Source organism: Dipodomys ordii, unplaced genomic scaffold (assembly GCF_000151885.1).
Source record: "Dipodomys ordii isolate 6190 unplaced genomic scaffold, Dord_2.0 Scaffold26, whole genome shotgun sequence".
Classification (NCBI taxonomy): domain Eukaryota; kingdom Metazoa; phylum Chordata; class Mammalia; order Rodentia; family Heteromyidae; genus Dipodomys; species Dipodomys ordii.
In genome coordinates, this window is record NW_012267242.1 from 8,040,885 (window position 1) to 8,060,162 (window position 19,278).

Sequence of the window (19,278 nt, forward strand, 5' to 3'; positions counted from 1 at the left end):
CTCAACCTCCCTAGCCATAAAAGAAATGCAAATCAAAACAACATTGAGATACCACCTCACCCCATTTAGAATGGCTATAATCAAGAACTCTAATAACAACAGATGCTGGATGGGATGTGGACAGAAGGGAACCTTACTTCATTGTTGGTGGGAGTGTAAACTTGTTCAACCACTTTGGAAAGCAGTATGGAGGTTCCTCAAAAGACTCCACATAGAACTCCCCTATGACCCAGCAATCCCACTTTGGGGCATTTACCCAAATGATCACAAACAAGACCATACTAAAGCTACTAGCACATCTATGTTTATTGCAGCATTATTTACCATAGCTAAGATATGGAACCAACCCAGATACCCCTCAGTAGATGAATGAATCAAGGAAATGTGCTATATATACACAATGGAATTCTATGCCTCCATCAGAAAGAATGACATTGCCCCATTTGTTAGGAAATGGAAAGACTTGGAAAAAATTACATTAAGTGAAGTAAGCCAGGCCCAAAGAAACATAGGCCCCATGGTTTCCCTTATTTGCAATAACTCGTATATGTCTGAGACATATCAAATGTTTTTTCTTACATGCTATTGTTTCTAACACATTTATAAGATTATTTCTTTGTTGCTTTGTATGTCCTTCCCCTGTGGTATAACCACTGTTTTCACTGTAGTTGATGTTGGTATAATTTGTGGAGGGGAAGCGAAAAAACAAATTGTTTAAATAGGGATACAGGTGGACCCATTGCAACAATGAGATGTACAAGTCGTTATGTTGAAGAACGAACTTTACAACTTTGGCCAGGGGTGGAGGGGTATGGGGGTGTGGGCGGGTGGGGGGGGGAGATGGGAATGGATAGGAAGGGGAAACAAAGGAGGAGGCAACAATGCTTGATAAGAAATATACTCATTATCTTGCCCATGTAATTGTAACTCCTCTGTACAGTATTTTCACAAAAAAAAAAAAAGCACTTGACCTAGGACTAGAGTATAACATGTGTCTTCCAGTCCTGTGCATGTTTCATTCATGGCAAAAGACATCTCAAAGCCATATATTTGGAACTTCGGCTTATCTAAGTTGATCAGTACAAAACTACTATAGGTATGTTGATTACAAATTAGATTGACTATGGATGATTTTTTTTATCAGTACTAGGGTTTGAGCTCAGGTCCTTATGCTTTGTTAGTCAGAACCTTTTTTATTACACATCGGCCCTTTTTGCTTTCCTTATGTTTCCTGGTTTTTTTTCCTCAGGGTCAACCTTGGACAGTTATCCTCCTCATACACCTTCCACATGGTTTGGAGAACAGATGGTAATAAGTAATGTGGGGGGGAAAGTTAAAAGGATGAAGAAGAATTGATGGGAGGCTCTTTTAGAAATGATGGTGCTACAATAAAAAAAAAGAACCTCGGGGAAGGGAGGGAGGGAGAGAGGGGATGGTAGGGGGAAAACAATGGAGGGGGTAACAATGTTCAAGAGGAAGTGTACTCATTACCGCACTCATGTAACTGTAACCCTCTGTATAGTATCTTTAAAATAAAAAAAAAAGAAATGATGGTGTTAGAAGATCCATGTTGGCATTTGGGTAACAGTTTAGTATGATCTCTTTAAAGTTGTACATTTTTCTGCTTGTGGCAACTTAGGATATGTTGGATAAATAACTTAAAGTTAACACAGCTAATAAATTGCAGACCTTTCTTATATATACACTTCTCTAATTTGGGGAGGGGAAGGGAAAAAACAAAATGCTTAAATAAGGATACAGGTTGACCCATTGTAAGAATGAGATGCACAAAACACTATATACAGGTTGACCCATTGTAACAATGAGATGCACAAAACACTATGTTGAAAACGAACTTTACAACTTTGGTGGGGTGGGGGATAGTTGTGGAGGTGGGAGGGAAGGGATGGTAGGGGGAAAACAAAGGAGGAGGCAACAATGCTCAATAGGAAGTGTACTCATTACCTGCTCATGTAACTGTAACCTCATGTAACCTCATGTTTTTACAATAAAAACCATACAAATAACTAAATAAATTGCAGACCTTGAGCTCAAACCAAGCTGTCTAGGTTTGGAGACATTACTCTTGCTACTGTACTAGTGTTTGTGGAAGTAATCCAAACATTTTAATGAAAGTATTTTATCTGAACCTAGACTTTTTTTTTTTTTGCTTCAAGTTACTGATAATCACCTGGTATGGAATAGCTATAGGGGTTGGGAAGGTGGCTCAGTGGTAGAGCGCTTGCCTTGCATGCATGAGGCCCTGGGTTCAATTCCCCAGCACCACATAAGCAAAAAGAAAAAAAGCCAGAAGTATTGCTGTGGCTCAAGTGGTTTCTCATTTTTAAGAAGATTACATTTTCTAATCTTTCCCCATTCTGTTAGTTTTTTTAAAATGAAAATAAAATCCTATTAAATTGTAATGGAAGAACATACAAAGCTACTTATTTTGTGCAAAAGGAAATAAAAAACATCATATCTCCTTTTATATTTCAGTAAGGTATTGTTTGCAACAGTTCTTTCATTAAGAATAGAATAGATGTGAAAAGCAAGTAAAATATAAAATAACTGCATTTTAATCATGTTCATCAGATACCTTTTCCATTTCTTTCACTGTCCATTTAACTTGTAATTTGGATGATCTAGTTTTCTCAGAAGTGACTATCATTTAGACTCATAAATATCTCTGGTTAGTTAACTCATTTCAGAGAATGCTACAATATCAAGGTCCTTTTGAGAGCTACGAGTGTCCCTATGGTAATATCCTGAGAAACCCACTTCTTGGTGGTGGTGGTGGTGGTCGTGGGGCCTGAACTCTGGGCTTGGGCGCTGTCCCTTAGCTCTTCAACTCAAGGCTAGTGCTCTCCTACTTGAGCCACAGCGCCAATTGCGGCTTTTTTCTGCTTGTGTAGTGCTGAAGAATCAAACCCAGGGCCTTATGCATGCAAGGCAAGCACTCTACCACTGAGCCACCTTCCCAGCCTCCTGAGAAACCCACTCTTAACATTTGCTTTGTAAAGTGGTCTATGATCTTCCTGTTGAAGTCTTTATTGTTTTGGAATAGCAGAAGAAAATACTGAAGTGTGAATATATGCTTGTGCTTGTACTATTTTGTGAGGGTTGGCACTATTCTGTGCCCTTCTTGAGCCCTTCGTGTTGGATCTATTACAAAGAGGACATACGGGTGACAAAATGTAACTGGGAGTCTAGGGAAAAGTAGAGGCCCTGCTACTCAAAGGCTCTTAACTATATATAGTAGTATTACATATAACAGTAGACAGTGAGAGGACTTTTTTCCTTGTCCACACTTCTGTTAGCTTTTCATTGCTGTGATAAAATGCCTGGGAAAAATCAACTTAAAGGAGATAAGTTTTAGTTTGGTTCACAGTTTCAGAAGTTTTCATCTATGACCACTTGTCTCTCTTGTTTCTGGGTCTGTAGTGAGGCAGAACATCACAATAGAGGGGAGGGGCATGAAAAGCAAAGCTGCTTACCTCATGGCAGCTGAGATGCAAAAATAGAGCAGAAGGGGCAGGGTTCCTTCAAGGGCACACCCCAAAGATCTACTCCCTCTAGCTGAGCCCCCAACCTCTAACTTTCACCTCCTCAAAGTAGTACCACCAACCGGGGACCAAACCTTCAACATAAACCTCAGAGGACACTCAAGATAGACACTATTAACAACATTTAATAAAGTTCTAGTGGACCTTTGATCTCTTCCTTTCACCATGTTGTTTTTAATTGTTTGCAAAGCTGAGCAACCAAAGGCCTCTGGCATTTGGGTCAGAGCCTTCCCTGTAAAATCTCCGTGGATGAGAACACAAGTTCTCTGTAGACACTCAGCTATGAATTGAGTCCTGAACATCTACTTTCCTTGTTCCTCTGATATTGTTGGAATGGCAGAAAGTTTGAGGAAGTAGCTTCACATTCTTCTGAAGAATGTAAGCTTCTTACAGTGGGACAAATCAGAGTTTGTTTCCTGAAATTGCCGTATGCTGGCTGTGAGACCATAGACAATTTGTTTTACTTCCTGAGATTCTGATAGCTTATGTTTAAATTGGACAGTGATTACAGTTTCTGTTTCTCTAGGTTCCAGTGAGACTGAATAAAATTATGTTTAAAAAAGCACTCCACATTGAAGGTATTGTCAGTTTGAGTAAATGATTGTTTTGTGATGATTATTGGACTGGTTGTTAGGAATCACTAGCAGTTGCCATGGTGTTCTACTCATGGTGAGGGAGAGGAGAAGCCAGATGAGAGAATCACGATTGAAGACATATTTCATATCTAGTAATCTGTCAGTGGTTAATATCACAGTTTCACCATACGTCTAACCACTAAAAGTCTTCATCCACAGATCAAAAGATACTTATTATTTGTCAATTTACTGAGAGAAAACCATTGCTAGGTTCTCTTTTTCATTTTGATTTGATTTTTAAAAGAGCTAAGGCAAGTGGATGCAAATGTACTATACCTACCAAGCTTATTCATAAATGTGATTTGAATAGGATTGTAGTTCCCCAGTGATAGCAAAATTCATCAAGTAGTAAATCATGAAATTATAGTTTAAAAATGTCAGCACACCATAAGTATTCAGTTAGCATTTAGTGAATAAATTCAGGTATAACCCACTTAATTTGCCTTGCAAGTAAGTACTTAGAAGATAGAAACCAACTACTTTTAATAGCTTTATATTCTGTTTAAATATTTATGATGACTAGTAATATATTCAAATAGGTGGAAAAAGTAAACTAGTGAAAAGTTTTCTTCTCAACCTACGAGTTGTTGAGATATTTTAGTTTTATATAATCATCTCTCTATATCTGTGGATTTCACATCTTGGATTCAACTAAGTAAATAAACTAAATAAATGGAGAATCTTTTTTTAAAAAAGTCAGAACATCTCTAGACCCTTTCCTCATTATTTCCTAAACAATTCAGTATAATTATTTACATAACATTTATGTTGTATAGATATAATAAGTATTTAGCAATTGTTTGAAGTATTATATAGGTGAATGTTGGATAGTTTATATGTAAATACTACATCATTTTGAGCAAGGGACTTGAGCATCTTCTAAGTTTCTATCTGTGGTGGGTCTTGGAATTTTTCTTTGTCAGATATCAAGGGATGACTTTATAAGAAAATGTGAATCTTCTTACACAAATGGAAGCATATATTACCTTCATTTCTTTCTTTTAAGAGTGTATCTTGGGTATTTCATATCACTACATAAAGATCTTATTTTTCAAAAATAGTACTCTATTGTACCAACTTTCCTCTCAAGAACTATTTAGGCTGTTTTTGGACTAATGTAATAATATAAATGTTTTGTTGCAGTAAGTTATGTTTGACTAGTACATAAATTATTTCACATTTGCATGTGTGGGAGTTTATTTGTAGGCTAAGTTCTTAGAAGTAGAATTGCTGGCTCAGTATGTAAGTAAGTATTTGTGCTTTGCCTCAGAAGGAAAAACATTATACAATTAATAGCTATATGTTAACCCTTTTTAAGAATGATTCTCCAAGTATCTTTAGAAAACAAAATAGATAGCTAGAAACTAGAATTTCTACCATAGTTCACTTCCTAACTTCAAAATAGCTGTCTTTAAGACTATTTTTCTGATATCAGAAATAATAAAAGGCATCTCCATTTTCATATATGACAAAGGTGGTAATTACATGGATTGTGGTATTGAGCCTGTGCTGTATACTATGCTAAATGCTTTATTTCATCTAGTTCTCATTTAAAATACTTTGTTATATAGTAAGCCTACCCCAATTGTGAGTTTTTACATGCGGTATTGACCAAGTACAATAAAAAAGTAATGAATTGAAATAATAGAAATTTCCAAGCCCAAAATTTTAATTTCCATGCACTTACCACACAGCTCAGTTGATTTGGAAAAGCTCTTATGTTATTGAAGCTTTTACTTTGTTATTGTCAGCTGTGTTTCAATTGTGTGATCTGCTAAGTGTTTCTTTGCCCTCGATTTTGTGAAAATATACCCCTTAAAGCAAGTGGTAGCTGGGCGCTGTTGACTCATGCCTGTAATTCTAGCTACTCAGAAGACTGAGATCTTAGGATCCCAGTTCAAAGCCAGCCTGGGCAGGAAAGTCCATGAGACTCTAATCTCCAATAAACCACTAGAAAACTGGAAGTGGCGCTGTGGTTCAAGCAGTAGAGCGCACGCCTTGAGCTGAAGAGCGCAGGGACAGCGCCTAAGCCCCTTGAGTTCAAGCCCCAGGACTGACAAAAAGAAAAAAAAAAAAAAGCAAGTGGTGCCCAAAAAGCAAGGTAGAAGTTACAGTTATCCTCCGAAGCTAAAAAAGGCACCTCCTGTACTTAAGTGATAAAGTAAATGTTTTAAGTCTGTTGCTAGGTGGCTTGTCTTTAGAATCCTAGACTTAGACTCCCAGATTTCAATCCTAGACTTGCTATTTTATGGCTAAAGAAGGAAGTGACATTGAGAGCACTTTCAGGCTGACTCTGGTGTTGTTGATCCTGACATAAGATATTCCAGGTTGATCTTGTAAACTTCTAGTCTCCCTTACCCCATCCCCAGTTCTGGAGTCAATCACTTCTCTAAAAGGCACCCATTACTGGGTGCCCTGTGTTTCTAGGCCCTTTTCATGAACAGAATTAGGAACTGGCCTTAGATTTTAAAAAATACTATAAAATTTTAAATTGCCATGATAATTTTTGTATTTTGGGGGTATAGTTTGGTATTCATTCACATATATAGAGGGGGGATATATTTAGGAATGTCTATGTATGTGAATATATAATACATAGATACAGTATATGTGTATATTTACAGCATATAATGATCATCTCATGGTAATTGATATATCCAGCATCTTACATATTTGTTATTTCCTTGTGTTGGGAGCTCTCATAATCCTCTATGTTCCCTATTTTGAAATATAGAACCAATTGTTGCCATCCAGTTACCCTACTGTGTAATAGGGCATTTGCAGGAGGTAGGCACTTTGTTAAAGTAAAAATGTGGTTTATGTTCAATGGTTATACTTCAAGTTTAGTATCATAAGATTTTAATTTTGGTTTTATAGTAACAATTTTTATAATTGTATAATTACTTGCTTTATACATATATTTATTTGCTTTATATATATATATATATAGATTCACATATAAAATATAGCCTAAAATAAAAATACCACTAATAAGGCTGTCGAATAAATTTCTTTACCTAAAGATATATTGCACTAAGGATAAATTTTTTATTTCTAATTATATCATCAATTTGATATCTAGCTCATTTGTTCCATTTTATTTTAGATGTCTCAAGATTATTTTTAGGGGAGATGGGAAAGGATGAGAAGGGGAAACAAAGGAGGAGGCAACAATGCTTGATAAGAAATGTACTCATTACCTTGCTCATGTAATTGTAACCCCTCTGTACTGTATTTTCACAATAAAAAATACTATTTTTAACTTCAGTTTTTATTTTTTTAATGTTTAAAGCATTTACCTGATTTCTGAGTTGAAGCTTATATAATGTAACAATATGCATTCAGGGAAATGTGTTACCTCTCTGTCTTTCCTCCTCTTTCCTAATTTTCAGTTTATCCTTTTACTGTTTCTTTTTGCAAATACTAGCAAATGTTGTATATATGTAGTAGAGTAGGTTTATCTAAAGTGTTTGTCTTTCCTACTTCCTTGAGTAATTCTTCCATAATGATATTTTTTTTCATCTAGTCCCTCTCCTTCTCCTCTCAGTACTATACATTGGGATCAAGTAGGAATATTTTCTATGCAGTACATTCTTTGAATGAGAAACGTTATCTAGATTTGCTATTTGCTCAAGAATGCTGTGGGTGGATTCTCCTTGATTTACCTCCTCATTAAGTAGAAATAGAAGTTGAGCTGACAGTTAGATGGTCTAAGTGTTAAAGAGTCACAATCTCTTTTCTGTTCTCGAGCAGCTGGAGCAACGTGATGAGTGGTAAGGGGATAGAGACTGGTGCTAGTTGGTGTAGAAGGCCTCAAGTAACCTATTTTCTTAGAACAGTTCTTAGAACCATTTCACTAAATGTCAGATTGCATCTATCTATAAAGAAATGCTCCTTGGATTCTGGCCTGTTTTGCTTTCCAGAAAGTGCAGACTTGCATTCTTTTGTACCAGTTAGGAAGTTAAGTTGGAGAAAAGTAAGATGATCTTCTTTCTTCTGTAATCTGTCTCTGTAACCAGTGGTAATCCCTTCTACGTAGGGCTTATTAGTAAGAGTACTCTGAAACTATTCACTTTATCACTTTTTATTCAATTTAGAATTTGAAGAATGGGGTTGTAATTCCATTCTTTATTATACTGTATTTCCCCCAACTTAAAATTAATTTTGAGTCTGAAGAAGTTATATGCCAAAGTTATGCAAAGCTCTGCTCAGATTTTTTTGTTGTTGTTATTGCTTCTTTGAGATAGCCTCAAATATACATGTATATGTATATATATATATACATATATATATATATAGTATCATATATATTTCTAACTGCTTCTGTAATAATAAATATTGGAGTTTGATTCTAAATAATGCAACTCATTGGATTTAATTTGGGTAAGATACACAATATGTACATAGTGAACTTACTAAATACTGTAAAGTCATTAGGGGAACAGTTTCCTGTTGATAGACATTTATGCTTATTCTATCTTTTGCTGTTACAAACAATATTGTTGTGAATACCTGGATATACATTCATTTTTAGGCTCACCTGACCTGTAGTTATGTCTGTAATATAAGTCATCAGAAGTAAATTTCTAGTTCAAGAATTGAAGAAATTTTGGTGCAGGGATTAAGCCCATCTTGTGCTGGCTAAGTCTGTGGTCTTCCACTGAAGACCTACATTCTCTGCCCCCTTTCTTGATATCTCCCACTTCCTTTACATTAAATTGCATCCATTTTCATTCTGATCAATGAGTGTGCCCAATTGTACTGTACCTTCACCACCTATTTACTAGATATAAAGGGAGCAGCAGAAGAGACAGAAGCTTTGTGGAGAAGATATTAATATTAAATCTTGAGATATTTATATTAAATCTTGAGAGGTGGAAACATCAGCATCAGATGGAGAAAAGGCCATTTGTGGGAAGTATAATAATGGCCTATTAACTCTTTAAAAAAATTGTCTAAAATCTCTTGTTTGCACCCAGGTTCAAGAAACATTTGAAAAGCTAGTTAATAACTTTCAAGTTTTTTAAAAATAAAGTTTTACTAGCAAAATTAATTGCATAAAGGAGTTTCATTGCACTATATCTATTACATATATAGGCCACTCAGCCACACTCCTGGCCCAATATGTATTTACATTTTACATTGTTTATTGCAATAGTTTTCAAACTTTGGCATGTACCAGAATCACCCGGAGAAATTGTTAAAGAACACACGGATTGCTGCATTTTGTCCCCAAAGTTTCCTATTTAGCAAGTCTTAAATGAGACTGAGGAATTTACACTTCTGACAAGTTCCCAGATGATGTTGGTCAAAAGAAATACTTTTAAATATCTATCTGTCTGTCTATCTATCTACCTATTTATCTCTCTATCTAGATAGAGAGATAGATAGAGATAGATATATAGATATATAGTCAGTCATGGAGCTTGAATTCAGGGCATGGGCACTGTCCATGAGCCCTTTTTGCTCAAGGCTAGTGCTCTACCACTTTAAGCTACAGTGCCACTTCCCGGTTTGAGATAAGAGTCTCAATGGGGACTTTTCTGCCTGGGCTGGCTTTGAACTGCAGTCCTCAGATCGAAGTCTCCTGAGTAGCTAGGATTACAGTGTGAGTTACTGGCCCCAGCTCCATTTATACTTTTTACCAAAGTAAAGCATTTACCTAAAGTTATATGTAACATTTATTTTACATAATTGTACTACCCAATAAGGGGAGTTGGAGTTAAGGTGAAATTCTAAAGAGAATGCTCAGACTTTAAAAATTGTATAATGCACAGTACTTTCATTAAAGATGAACTGTTAATGAAAATATTAGTCTTTGTAATTTTCTTTTGTAATTTAATTAACAGTGAAATTTTGTAACTTTTTTCCTAGCATACATCTGTGGATGGATATACTGAACCACACATTCAGCCTACCAAATCCAGTAGCAGACAGAACATCCCCCGGTGTCGAAACTCCATTACATCAGCAACAGATGAACAGCCTCACATTGGAAATTACCGTTTACAAAAAACAATAGGGAAGGGAAATTTTGCCAAAGTAAAATTGGCTAGGCATGTTCTAACTGGTAGAGAGGTAAGTGTTTATGATGCCTTTTAATACCTGCCTCGACCTTTCCAAAGTCTTGTGAAAAGCTTTCTTATGGCTGAGGTTGGGGAGGAAATGACCCTTTGTAATACTCTGAATGCTGAAATATATGTATTGGAACATTCAGGGTCAGATGATTGGAGGCATAAAAGTTAACCTTTCAACATTTAGAAAAGAAATATTCCTACATGTTAACATCTCTAATAGATGAGGTGAGCTTAGAGGTTAACTTTCCTCAGCTTACCTTTTGTTTGGTTTCAGTGATAAACATTTCTGATTACTATTGCTACCCTACCTCAGGAATAAGGCTGTAATCAGTTTTTTCATTACTGCTTAAGCTAAGGCATCAACATATAGAAAATCACCCACTAATTTTTATTTGTTTAGAAGCTGCATCAGACAAGTATTGCTGTATAGATGATTTTCTCCAGTGATAACAGGATTTGTAAAATCTTTCCTCCCTCTCTTCCCCCTTCCCTCTCTCTCTTTCTTTTCATTTCTTTCTCTTTTTTTGAGCCCCACTTCTAGCTCTGTTGCTTTAGTTATTTTTCAAATGGGGTTTTATGTGCTGTTCTCCCTGCCCCCCCCCACCCCACACACCCCACACTGGATTCAGACCACAGTCTACCTTTGTAAATCAAAATTGCAATTGAAATTACTGATTTGTACTATCACTACAAGCTTATTTGTTGATATGGAGTCTTGCTCTTGGGGCTCAGACTGGTTTTAAATCTTGATTCTCCTATCTTTGCCTCCCACATATGTGTTTTAACTAATTGTACTTAAGTAGCAAAAAAAATGTATATTTGCACATGGGTACATTATAAATTTATGTCTGCATATTGGAGTTAAAGCCATTTAAACACACCCATCATTTTAAGTAAAGATTCAACTAGGAGCCAGGTGCCAGTGGCTCATATCTGTAATCCTAGCTACTCAGGAGGCTGAGATCTGAGGATTGCAGTTCAAAGCCAGCCTGGGCAGGAAAGTCCGTGAGACTCTTATCTCCAATAAACCACCAGAAAACTAGAAGTGGCTCTGTGGCTTAAGTGGTAGAGCGCTCAACTTGAGCTGAAGAGCCTCAGGGACAGTTCCCAGGCCCAGAATTCAAGCTCCATGACTGACCAAAAAAAAAGATTCAACAAGGATCTGATTAGGACATTCTTCTTTTTTTCTTTTAAATCTCAACCATAAAAAGTTTTTAGTAAGTTTTACCTTATCCTGTATGTATGATCATTGTTATTTCTCAATAAATTTAGTCCTTTCTATTTATTCTACTCCTGGTGAGCTGTTCAGACATGCTACACAGGCAAGAACATTCAAGGATATTAGAATCCCTTTTTTCTTGCTATAAGTATCTACTCTGTCTTTGTAAACAATTTTATTTCCGTGAACTACAAGTTAATAAGCCACTTCCTCATATTGTTTGCTTATCAAGATCATGAGTAAGATACAGGATAATGTTACATTAAAAGGGGAAATTTGGAATTTTATTGACACAGAATCAGAGAGGGTAAAGGCAGGACAGGTAGAATATATTCTAAAGCTGCCCAGTTATTAAAATTTTACTTTCTACTTATGTGAACACTCAAATAGAGCTAAACAATATATTAAGAAATAAAAAATGTTTATTTTGTTTTTGTTTAGGGGAATATATGTCTTAAAATGTTTAATAATTCTTTTCTTTCAGGTCGCTGTGAAAATAATAGACAAAACTCAGCTAAATCCTACCAGTCTACAAAAGGTATTTAAGTTAATAAAGTAAATAGAATATTTGTTATTGTTTATATATAATGCTATTATGTAGATGACAATGTTTGTTATTAATATGTACTGCTATATAAAGTCAGTCACCTGATACTTTTTTGTGTGTGTATCGGTCTTAGGGCTTGAACTCAGGGCATGGGCGCTGTCCCTGACCTTTTCTGCTCAAGGATAGCACTCTACCACTTGAGCCACAGCTCCATTTCTAGCTTTTTTTATTGGTTAGTTGAAGATAAAGTCTTACAGACTTTCCTGCTCAGGTTGGTTTTGAACTGTGATCCTCAGATATCAGCCTCCTGAGTAGGTAGGATTAGAGATACAAGCTACCTGTTCCAGGCTTCACCTGACATTTTTTATTAGTTACTATATTTCATTAGCATGTGAAGCAAAGACATGACACAAAACAATGTTATGACTGAAAAATATCTTCTGCAGAACCAGAGTATTTCAGATTTTGAAATACTTTCATGGCTTTATCCGACTCTATGCCCATATAGAAACACTTTGTCTATTAATTTAGTAGAATAAAACTTTATGTCTAATATTTCAAAAATATTTAGGATCTTTTTAAATTAAAAATCTTCTCTTTGGGAGCCAGTGATTTGAGATTGTGATCTGAGGCCATCCCAGACATAAAGAACAAGTTGGTAAGACTCCACACAGTGGCCCAAGCCTGTTATCTCAGCTGTAAGGCAAGCAGTGGCAAACATATCATTTGATCAGTGTGGGGAAGTAGAAATGGGTGAATCACGGCCCAAGCCATCCTGGGCATAATGTGAGATCCTTCCTTAATAATAACAGATACAAACAAGTTTGGAGGCATGACCCATGTGGCAGAGAGTCTGGTTAGCAAGGCCCTGAGTTTAAACCCAGTACTGCTTGCCCCTCAAAAAAACCCATCTAGCTATGAGTCAATATTGTATGTACATAGGTTTTATTTTATTGATTTACTTGGCTAACCTTCTTTTTCACAAGATTTGTCTTTCAAGTAATTCACAGTAAACAACTTGGCTCTTCCCTCAAGGTGTGAAACTATAAACGTATGGGTAGGAAAAAAGCATTTAGGATGTAAAATATGGTAAACCAGACCTGTTTCTTGCAACGTCATTCGTTCCTTCAATGGGAAAACTTTCTCAGAAATATGTTCTTAGCATTTTAATGAGCAAATGATTTAGTGGATTAGACCATGAATGCTAAGTTTGTATATATTGAGATAATATACATTATTATTTTATTAAAATATAATAGGATTGTAATTACATATTTAAATGAATTTGGATTCCTAACAGAATCTTATAAGAATTTTTAGTCTGGTGTGGTTGCATTTGCTGTGATTCTAACTAATGTTGCATTTGTGATATCAAAACTTTGTTCTCACTTGACTCAATGCCAGGTAACTTAGTATATTTTTATATATTTCTCCTTAGAGATCTATCTCTGTTCTTTCCTGAGATTCCTTTTAAATTGCCAACCAATGTAATGTTTCATAGCACTGATATTTCTGCTCAGTGAAAACATGAGAGGTTTGCTGGATTCTTCTTTTTCTGTGAAGGTGAGATATATTATGGGTCTCTGTGAGAGAAAGCCTTTCCTCCTAGCATCAAGTCTTCCAGCTAATCATGATGCATCGATGTGATAGAATGACAAAAAGACATCGTCACCAGGCTGATGAATTTCCCAGAGATGCCTATTTTTAACTAGGCTATAGCCTCAGAATTTTGCTCACCAAATTAAGTGCCTAAGTATAACCAGTGGTCTGGTCTTGTCAGTGGGCTAGTAGGTTTTATGCTTTATGCTTCAGTAAGCACTGGTTCCTTTGGTAAATGGAATGATGACAGGTAGGACTTGTGACTGGGATGTGCTGTAGCATGACCTCCATTGTGTCTTTCCCAAGAAGACTCAGAGAAAACCATTTAACAATAGTTTTACCTGTTCAAACATGTGAATATGAAACTGAATGTTGCTTTATTTATCAAAATAACCAGAAGATTTACTTGCTGATTGATGGTCAGTACTTGGTTATAGATTTTGCTAGTCTTTACTGATAAAATACTGATTTTCCAAACAGACATTCAAAGAGTGGTACAACTTTTTTTCTTTAAAGTGTGAAAATAAAAGCAGAGGACTACTAAATGTAGCCACCACACTTCCTATGTTGTTGTTTAGATAATTTGCCATTGTGCTCATTTATTTTCTTGCTGGTAAAGTTTTATGGGGAAAAATAGATCATGGCTTGATGAGTTTCCATCATTATAGAACATTCAACATTTGGCCATATCTAGTTTGTCAGTAGCATCTTCCAGCCAGACATATTTTAAAAAATAAATAGTGGAATGAAATGCAATTCATTTGTTTTTCCCTCACATTGTTAAAGTTCTACAGGTTAAAAAAAATGCTAACATATGTCTCCAGGCCTCTGTTAAAAGACAGATACCAATAGAATGCTAAGAATTCACTTTAAACTCACCTTCAGAAATGCTTGGTTAAATCTCACTCTGTTTTGGTTTACATTTAAACTATCACCCTCTTTCATACTTTTCCATATGTAATTTATCTCTAGGAAATATTACCAAACCCCCTTGGGTTAAAAAAAAAAGTTTGTGAGACACTGTTTCTGAGGAAGAAACTGGATTTGGTAGTGTTCATACCATATTTGGTAGTGTTATCCTAGCAGTGATGTGAAACCTAAAATGAAATGGGTAGATTAAGGTCTAACCATAAGCCTGGGCAGGAACTAAGATCCTAGCTTAAAAACAATTTCAAAAAAGGACTAGAGCTGTGGCTCAGCAATAAAGCACCTCCCTAGAAAGTTGAAGGCCCTAAGTTCAAACCCTCAGTCCAAAACAAAAAGCATTTGAAGCACAAGTCTCACCTTATGTGTTCATGCTTTTGAGGATGGTCTGTAGTGATCCTTGGGGGTCTTTTAGGGCAGAGTAGTGCTGTTGAAAGAAAAGCAGAAGAATGACTTAATTTTGTTCATAATTTATACACTTCCAACTTAAGACTTTTTTTTTCAGAAATTTCACTCCTTTTGAAACTTGGGGCACATTATGCATAGATGACAAAATTTCCGCAAACACTTTTGTATCTCCTGTGTATTATTGCTTTTATTGATTTACATTTTTATTTTACTGCGTTACATTGTATTTCCAGAATTCAGAAATGGCTCTATGGCTCAGGAGTGATGCCTGAATAGCAAAACCTGTAATGCAAATGAAAACAAGGATTAGGCATAGTGGCACATGTCTGTAATCTCAGTTACTCAGAAGTTTGAGGCACTTCCTACTGGTCATGAATTTCTGCCTAGCCTGCACAACATAGTGAAGAGTGCATCTCAAAATAAATTCCTAAATAAATAAAATATAAAAAATAAGAGTAAGACCACTGCAATTCATAATTGTGTTAAATAACATGATTGTTGCATTAAAGTTATATAGGATATGAGTCTCTGTGTTAGGATAGTGATATTTGCATCAACAGAGGAAGTGTAAGCCTTTCAGTAACTGACATCTCAGATTTTATTAAATGGATGCCACGTCTTAGCGGCCTAAGTCATGTACACGAATGTTACTTCCCACATAATTGTCAAAGAACTCGCAGATAGGCAACTAAAACTTCCAACTATTGCGGAACAATCTCTGTCATGTTGAATTATTTGTTCACTTTAAATAGAGAGGAAAACACAAGCACAGAAGCTGTTTTCAGAGTTCAAGATCTCTTAGCAATTTTATCAGGAAACCAAACTGACAAAGCCAATTGCAGAAATTATTAGCGATTATTTTGACCAAGGAGAGAACAAAACAAGCTCTTAAGTGTTATTTCTTCATAGATGCCTCTGATGGACATATGTTGAAATATCAGTACATTTAGAGGCATGTTTTGTCCAACATTTCCCATTATAGTAGAACAGAGTCACATGTGCTGAGCAATTCTTTCATGCAGTACTTGTCATGTTTGTAGACCCTGAGTGCAAAATGCTGACCAGTTGTTATGAAAGCCTAAGTGAGAAGACAATTAGTACTTTCTGATCTGGGTTGTAGACTTAGAATCAGTAATACTGAACTAGATTCCCTTACTCCCTCTTTCTTTCCTTTTGATATTCTACAGAAAGATATTATGTGAATAAATGATTATATCTAATGTGTATTTATTCTCTGTGAAATGAATGCTTAGCAATGTTTCTGACCTTTAGTTTTAGACAAAGTTTTGAAAATAAAGATTATTATAAAGTCATAAATGAGTTTATTTCTTTAACATACCATATAAGAAGTCAGTGGGAAATAATACTTTTCATATTGAAACTTGATAGGTTTTGAAGAAAAAGTATTCCAGGTACTATTTGAAAAAAGAGATGTTAATATTTATGTGTCTTAAATATGAACAGTGTTGAGGTTAGGGTAACGGTTGTCTGAGATCAAACTGTTTCACACAGTTCACTGACTAAAAATCTGAAAGTTGTTTGCCCTTAGTTATCGAAGAAAGTGCATAACAACATGTTACAGAGCATGTTTAACATACAAATGACTCATTCGAATGTAAAAAATACCTTCCAGAGGAAGAATATCCAGAGTATACTAAGGATATATTTACTTGTATCTTTCAAGTTAACAGTCCTGTCTTTGAACTGTGTAGTCCAGTAAGCTCAATAATGTAGGTTTGTTTTGTTTTGTTTGACAATGGGATACTACTTGTATCTCATTGTGGATTTCATTTATTATATTTCCCTAGTGATTAAAAACCTTGACCATCTTTTCATGTTCTTTTGAGTACTCATGTACCTTCGGCCTCTGGAAGATAAAATATATGTTTTAACATTTACTAGGTCTTAATATCACTAGTTCTTAATATCACTTGTTCTTAAATAAATTGATTTTTGAATCTTAATACCTATTGAAGTTAGAAAAAGATGGAAAAAATGCTAAATCATGCTTTTTGAAAGTAATTTTAACATTCATATTTCAAGTAACTTCCTGTTATATCTAAATTTTTTGTATGGTGGTCTTGGGCTTAAACTTAGGGCCTGGGCACCATCCCTGAGAGTTCTGCTCAAGGGTAATGTCCTACCACTTGAATCACAGTTCCACTTCCTGCTTTTTGGTTTCAGAATCCTGGGGAGCTAGGTTTATAGGCATGTCACCAATACCCAGCTTTTTTTCTATAAAATTTATGTTTTTCAAATAGTTGTACAAAAAGATTGCCGTTTAACATGCTGATCCTCTTCCATCATTTTTCTCCCCATATCTATTCCATCCTTACTCTTTTCCTTGTGTTTCTTAGTTCAGTTTTCATGTAATTACAGTGAGTGTTATGGTTGTATTCACCCAGCATTCCTCTTTCTATTCATCTACCATTCAACTTAAGACCCTACCTACCTTAAAGTCAGACATGTTCTAGATCTCTAGAATTCATTTTAATGAACTACCTGTTGATTTTTTCAAGGGCCTAAATCATGGGATCTCACTCCTATATATAGCATCCTTTAGTCCGTTTGATCATATGAATGAATATGGCCCTGTATGTATTTTCAGATAGGTTTATAATTTACATCTAACTTGTACATATAAAAGAAAACATGTGCCTTTTGTCTCTGAGCCTGGCTTACATCATTTAATATGATTTTTTCCAGGTCCATTCATCTCTGTGCAGATGGCATAATAATAACCTTCCTGATATATGGATTATATTTCATTGTATAAATATATACATAGACATATGTATGTACTTAACATGTGAATTTATGTACATAATATATCTTGGTCAGAGTCATCTCTTCCATCATTCCCCCCCATCTATATGGGATTTGTGTACACACACACACACACATGCACACACACACACATACCATAATTTCTTGATCCATTCTTCAGTTGTAGGGCATCTAGGCGGCTCCCATATACCTTGCCTATTGTAAATAGTAGTACAATGAACCTGAGTGTGCAGGTGTCTTTATTGTATCCTGCCTTGTAATCTTTTAGATAATTGTCCAAGACTGGTATTGCTGGATCATAGAGTACAGTTCTTCTATTTTTAGTCTCTTTGAGAAATATCCATGCTATCTAATTTAGACTCCCACTAACAGTGTATTAGCATCCCTTCTTCCCTACATCCTTATAAGCATTTGTTATTGTTTTCATTCTGACTAAAGTGAGGTGGAATCTCACGGTAGTTTGGATTTGCATTTCCTTTATGGCCAAGGACACTGAACATTCATCATCTATTTATTGGCCTTTTTACTTCTTCAGAAAGTCTATTTAGCTCCTTTGCCCATTTATTGATTTGGATTATTGACTTTGGGGTTTGGTATATTCTGGTAATTAGAACTTCATCAGATGTGTAACTGGTAAAGTTCTACCATTCTGTAGGTTGACTCTTCAGCTTAGTAACTATATCCTTAACTGTGAAGAAGCCTTTTAGTTTGATGTAATCTTGTCAATTCTTTCTCCCATTACCAGAGCTCCGAGAATTTTATTCAGGAAGTGTCTGCCTATAACAATAAGTTCTACTGCTTCTCCCACCCTTTCCTGTAGTAATTTCAGTCTGAGGTTTTAAATACACTTTGAATTGATATTAGTACCAGGTGACAGGCAGTACCCATTTTTAGTCTTCTGCATATGGATGTCCAGTTTTCTTAACACCATTAGTTGAAGAGGCTTTTTTGGCTCCTTTGTCAAAATTTAGGTAGAGGAAGAAATAAAGGTTCCCTTATGGATCTTCTAGACTAGTCCCTTGGTTATTGGGTCTGTATTTGTGACAGTACCAAGCTGATTTTGTTACTATAGTAAAGTTGAACATCTGGAATTATAATACCTCCAGCATTTTTTTTGTTTCTTTAGAATTGCTCTGACTCTTCAGAGCCTTTTGTGGTTCAATATGAATTTTTGGTTTTCTTTACCTCTACAAAGAATGACATTGGAATTTCCATGGTTGTTATATTGAAATTATAGATTGCCTTTGCAATATGGCCATTTTGAAGACATTAATTCTGCCAATCCATGTACAAGTCTTATTGCCTAGTTGTGTCTTCTTTAATTTTTTTTAAGTATTACAGTTTTGTTGTAGAGGATAGATTTATTTCTAAGTATTTTTAAGGCTATTATGACTGGAATTGTTCTCCTAATTTCCCTCTCCCATCTGCTCATTATTGGTAAATAGAAAAGCTATTAATTTTGTTAGTTTTATATCCTGGTACTTTGCTTTTGCTGAAGGTGTTTATCAGCTCTAGGAGA

The 19,278-nt window shown here is 35.5% G+C and overlaps 1 protein-coding gene across 1 annotated transcript in view; it reads left to right on the plus strand.

Moving 5' to 3' along the window:
* Positions 1-19,278, plus strand: part of Mark1 (MAP/microtubule affinity-regulating kinase 1) — a 108,630-nt gene that overhangs the window by 37,243 nt on the left and 52,109 nt on the right. The window contains exons 2-4 of the mRNA XM_013014988.1: positions 1,250-1,308; positions 10,073-10,276; positions 11,979-12,032. Coding sequence (XP_012870442.1) covers positions 1,250-1,308; positions 10,073-10,276; positions 11,979-12,032 — 317 coding nt within the window. The remainder of the gene's footprint in view (positions 1-1,249; positions 1,309-10,072; positions 10,277-11,978; positions 12,033-19,278) is intronic.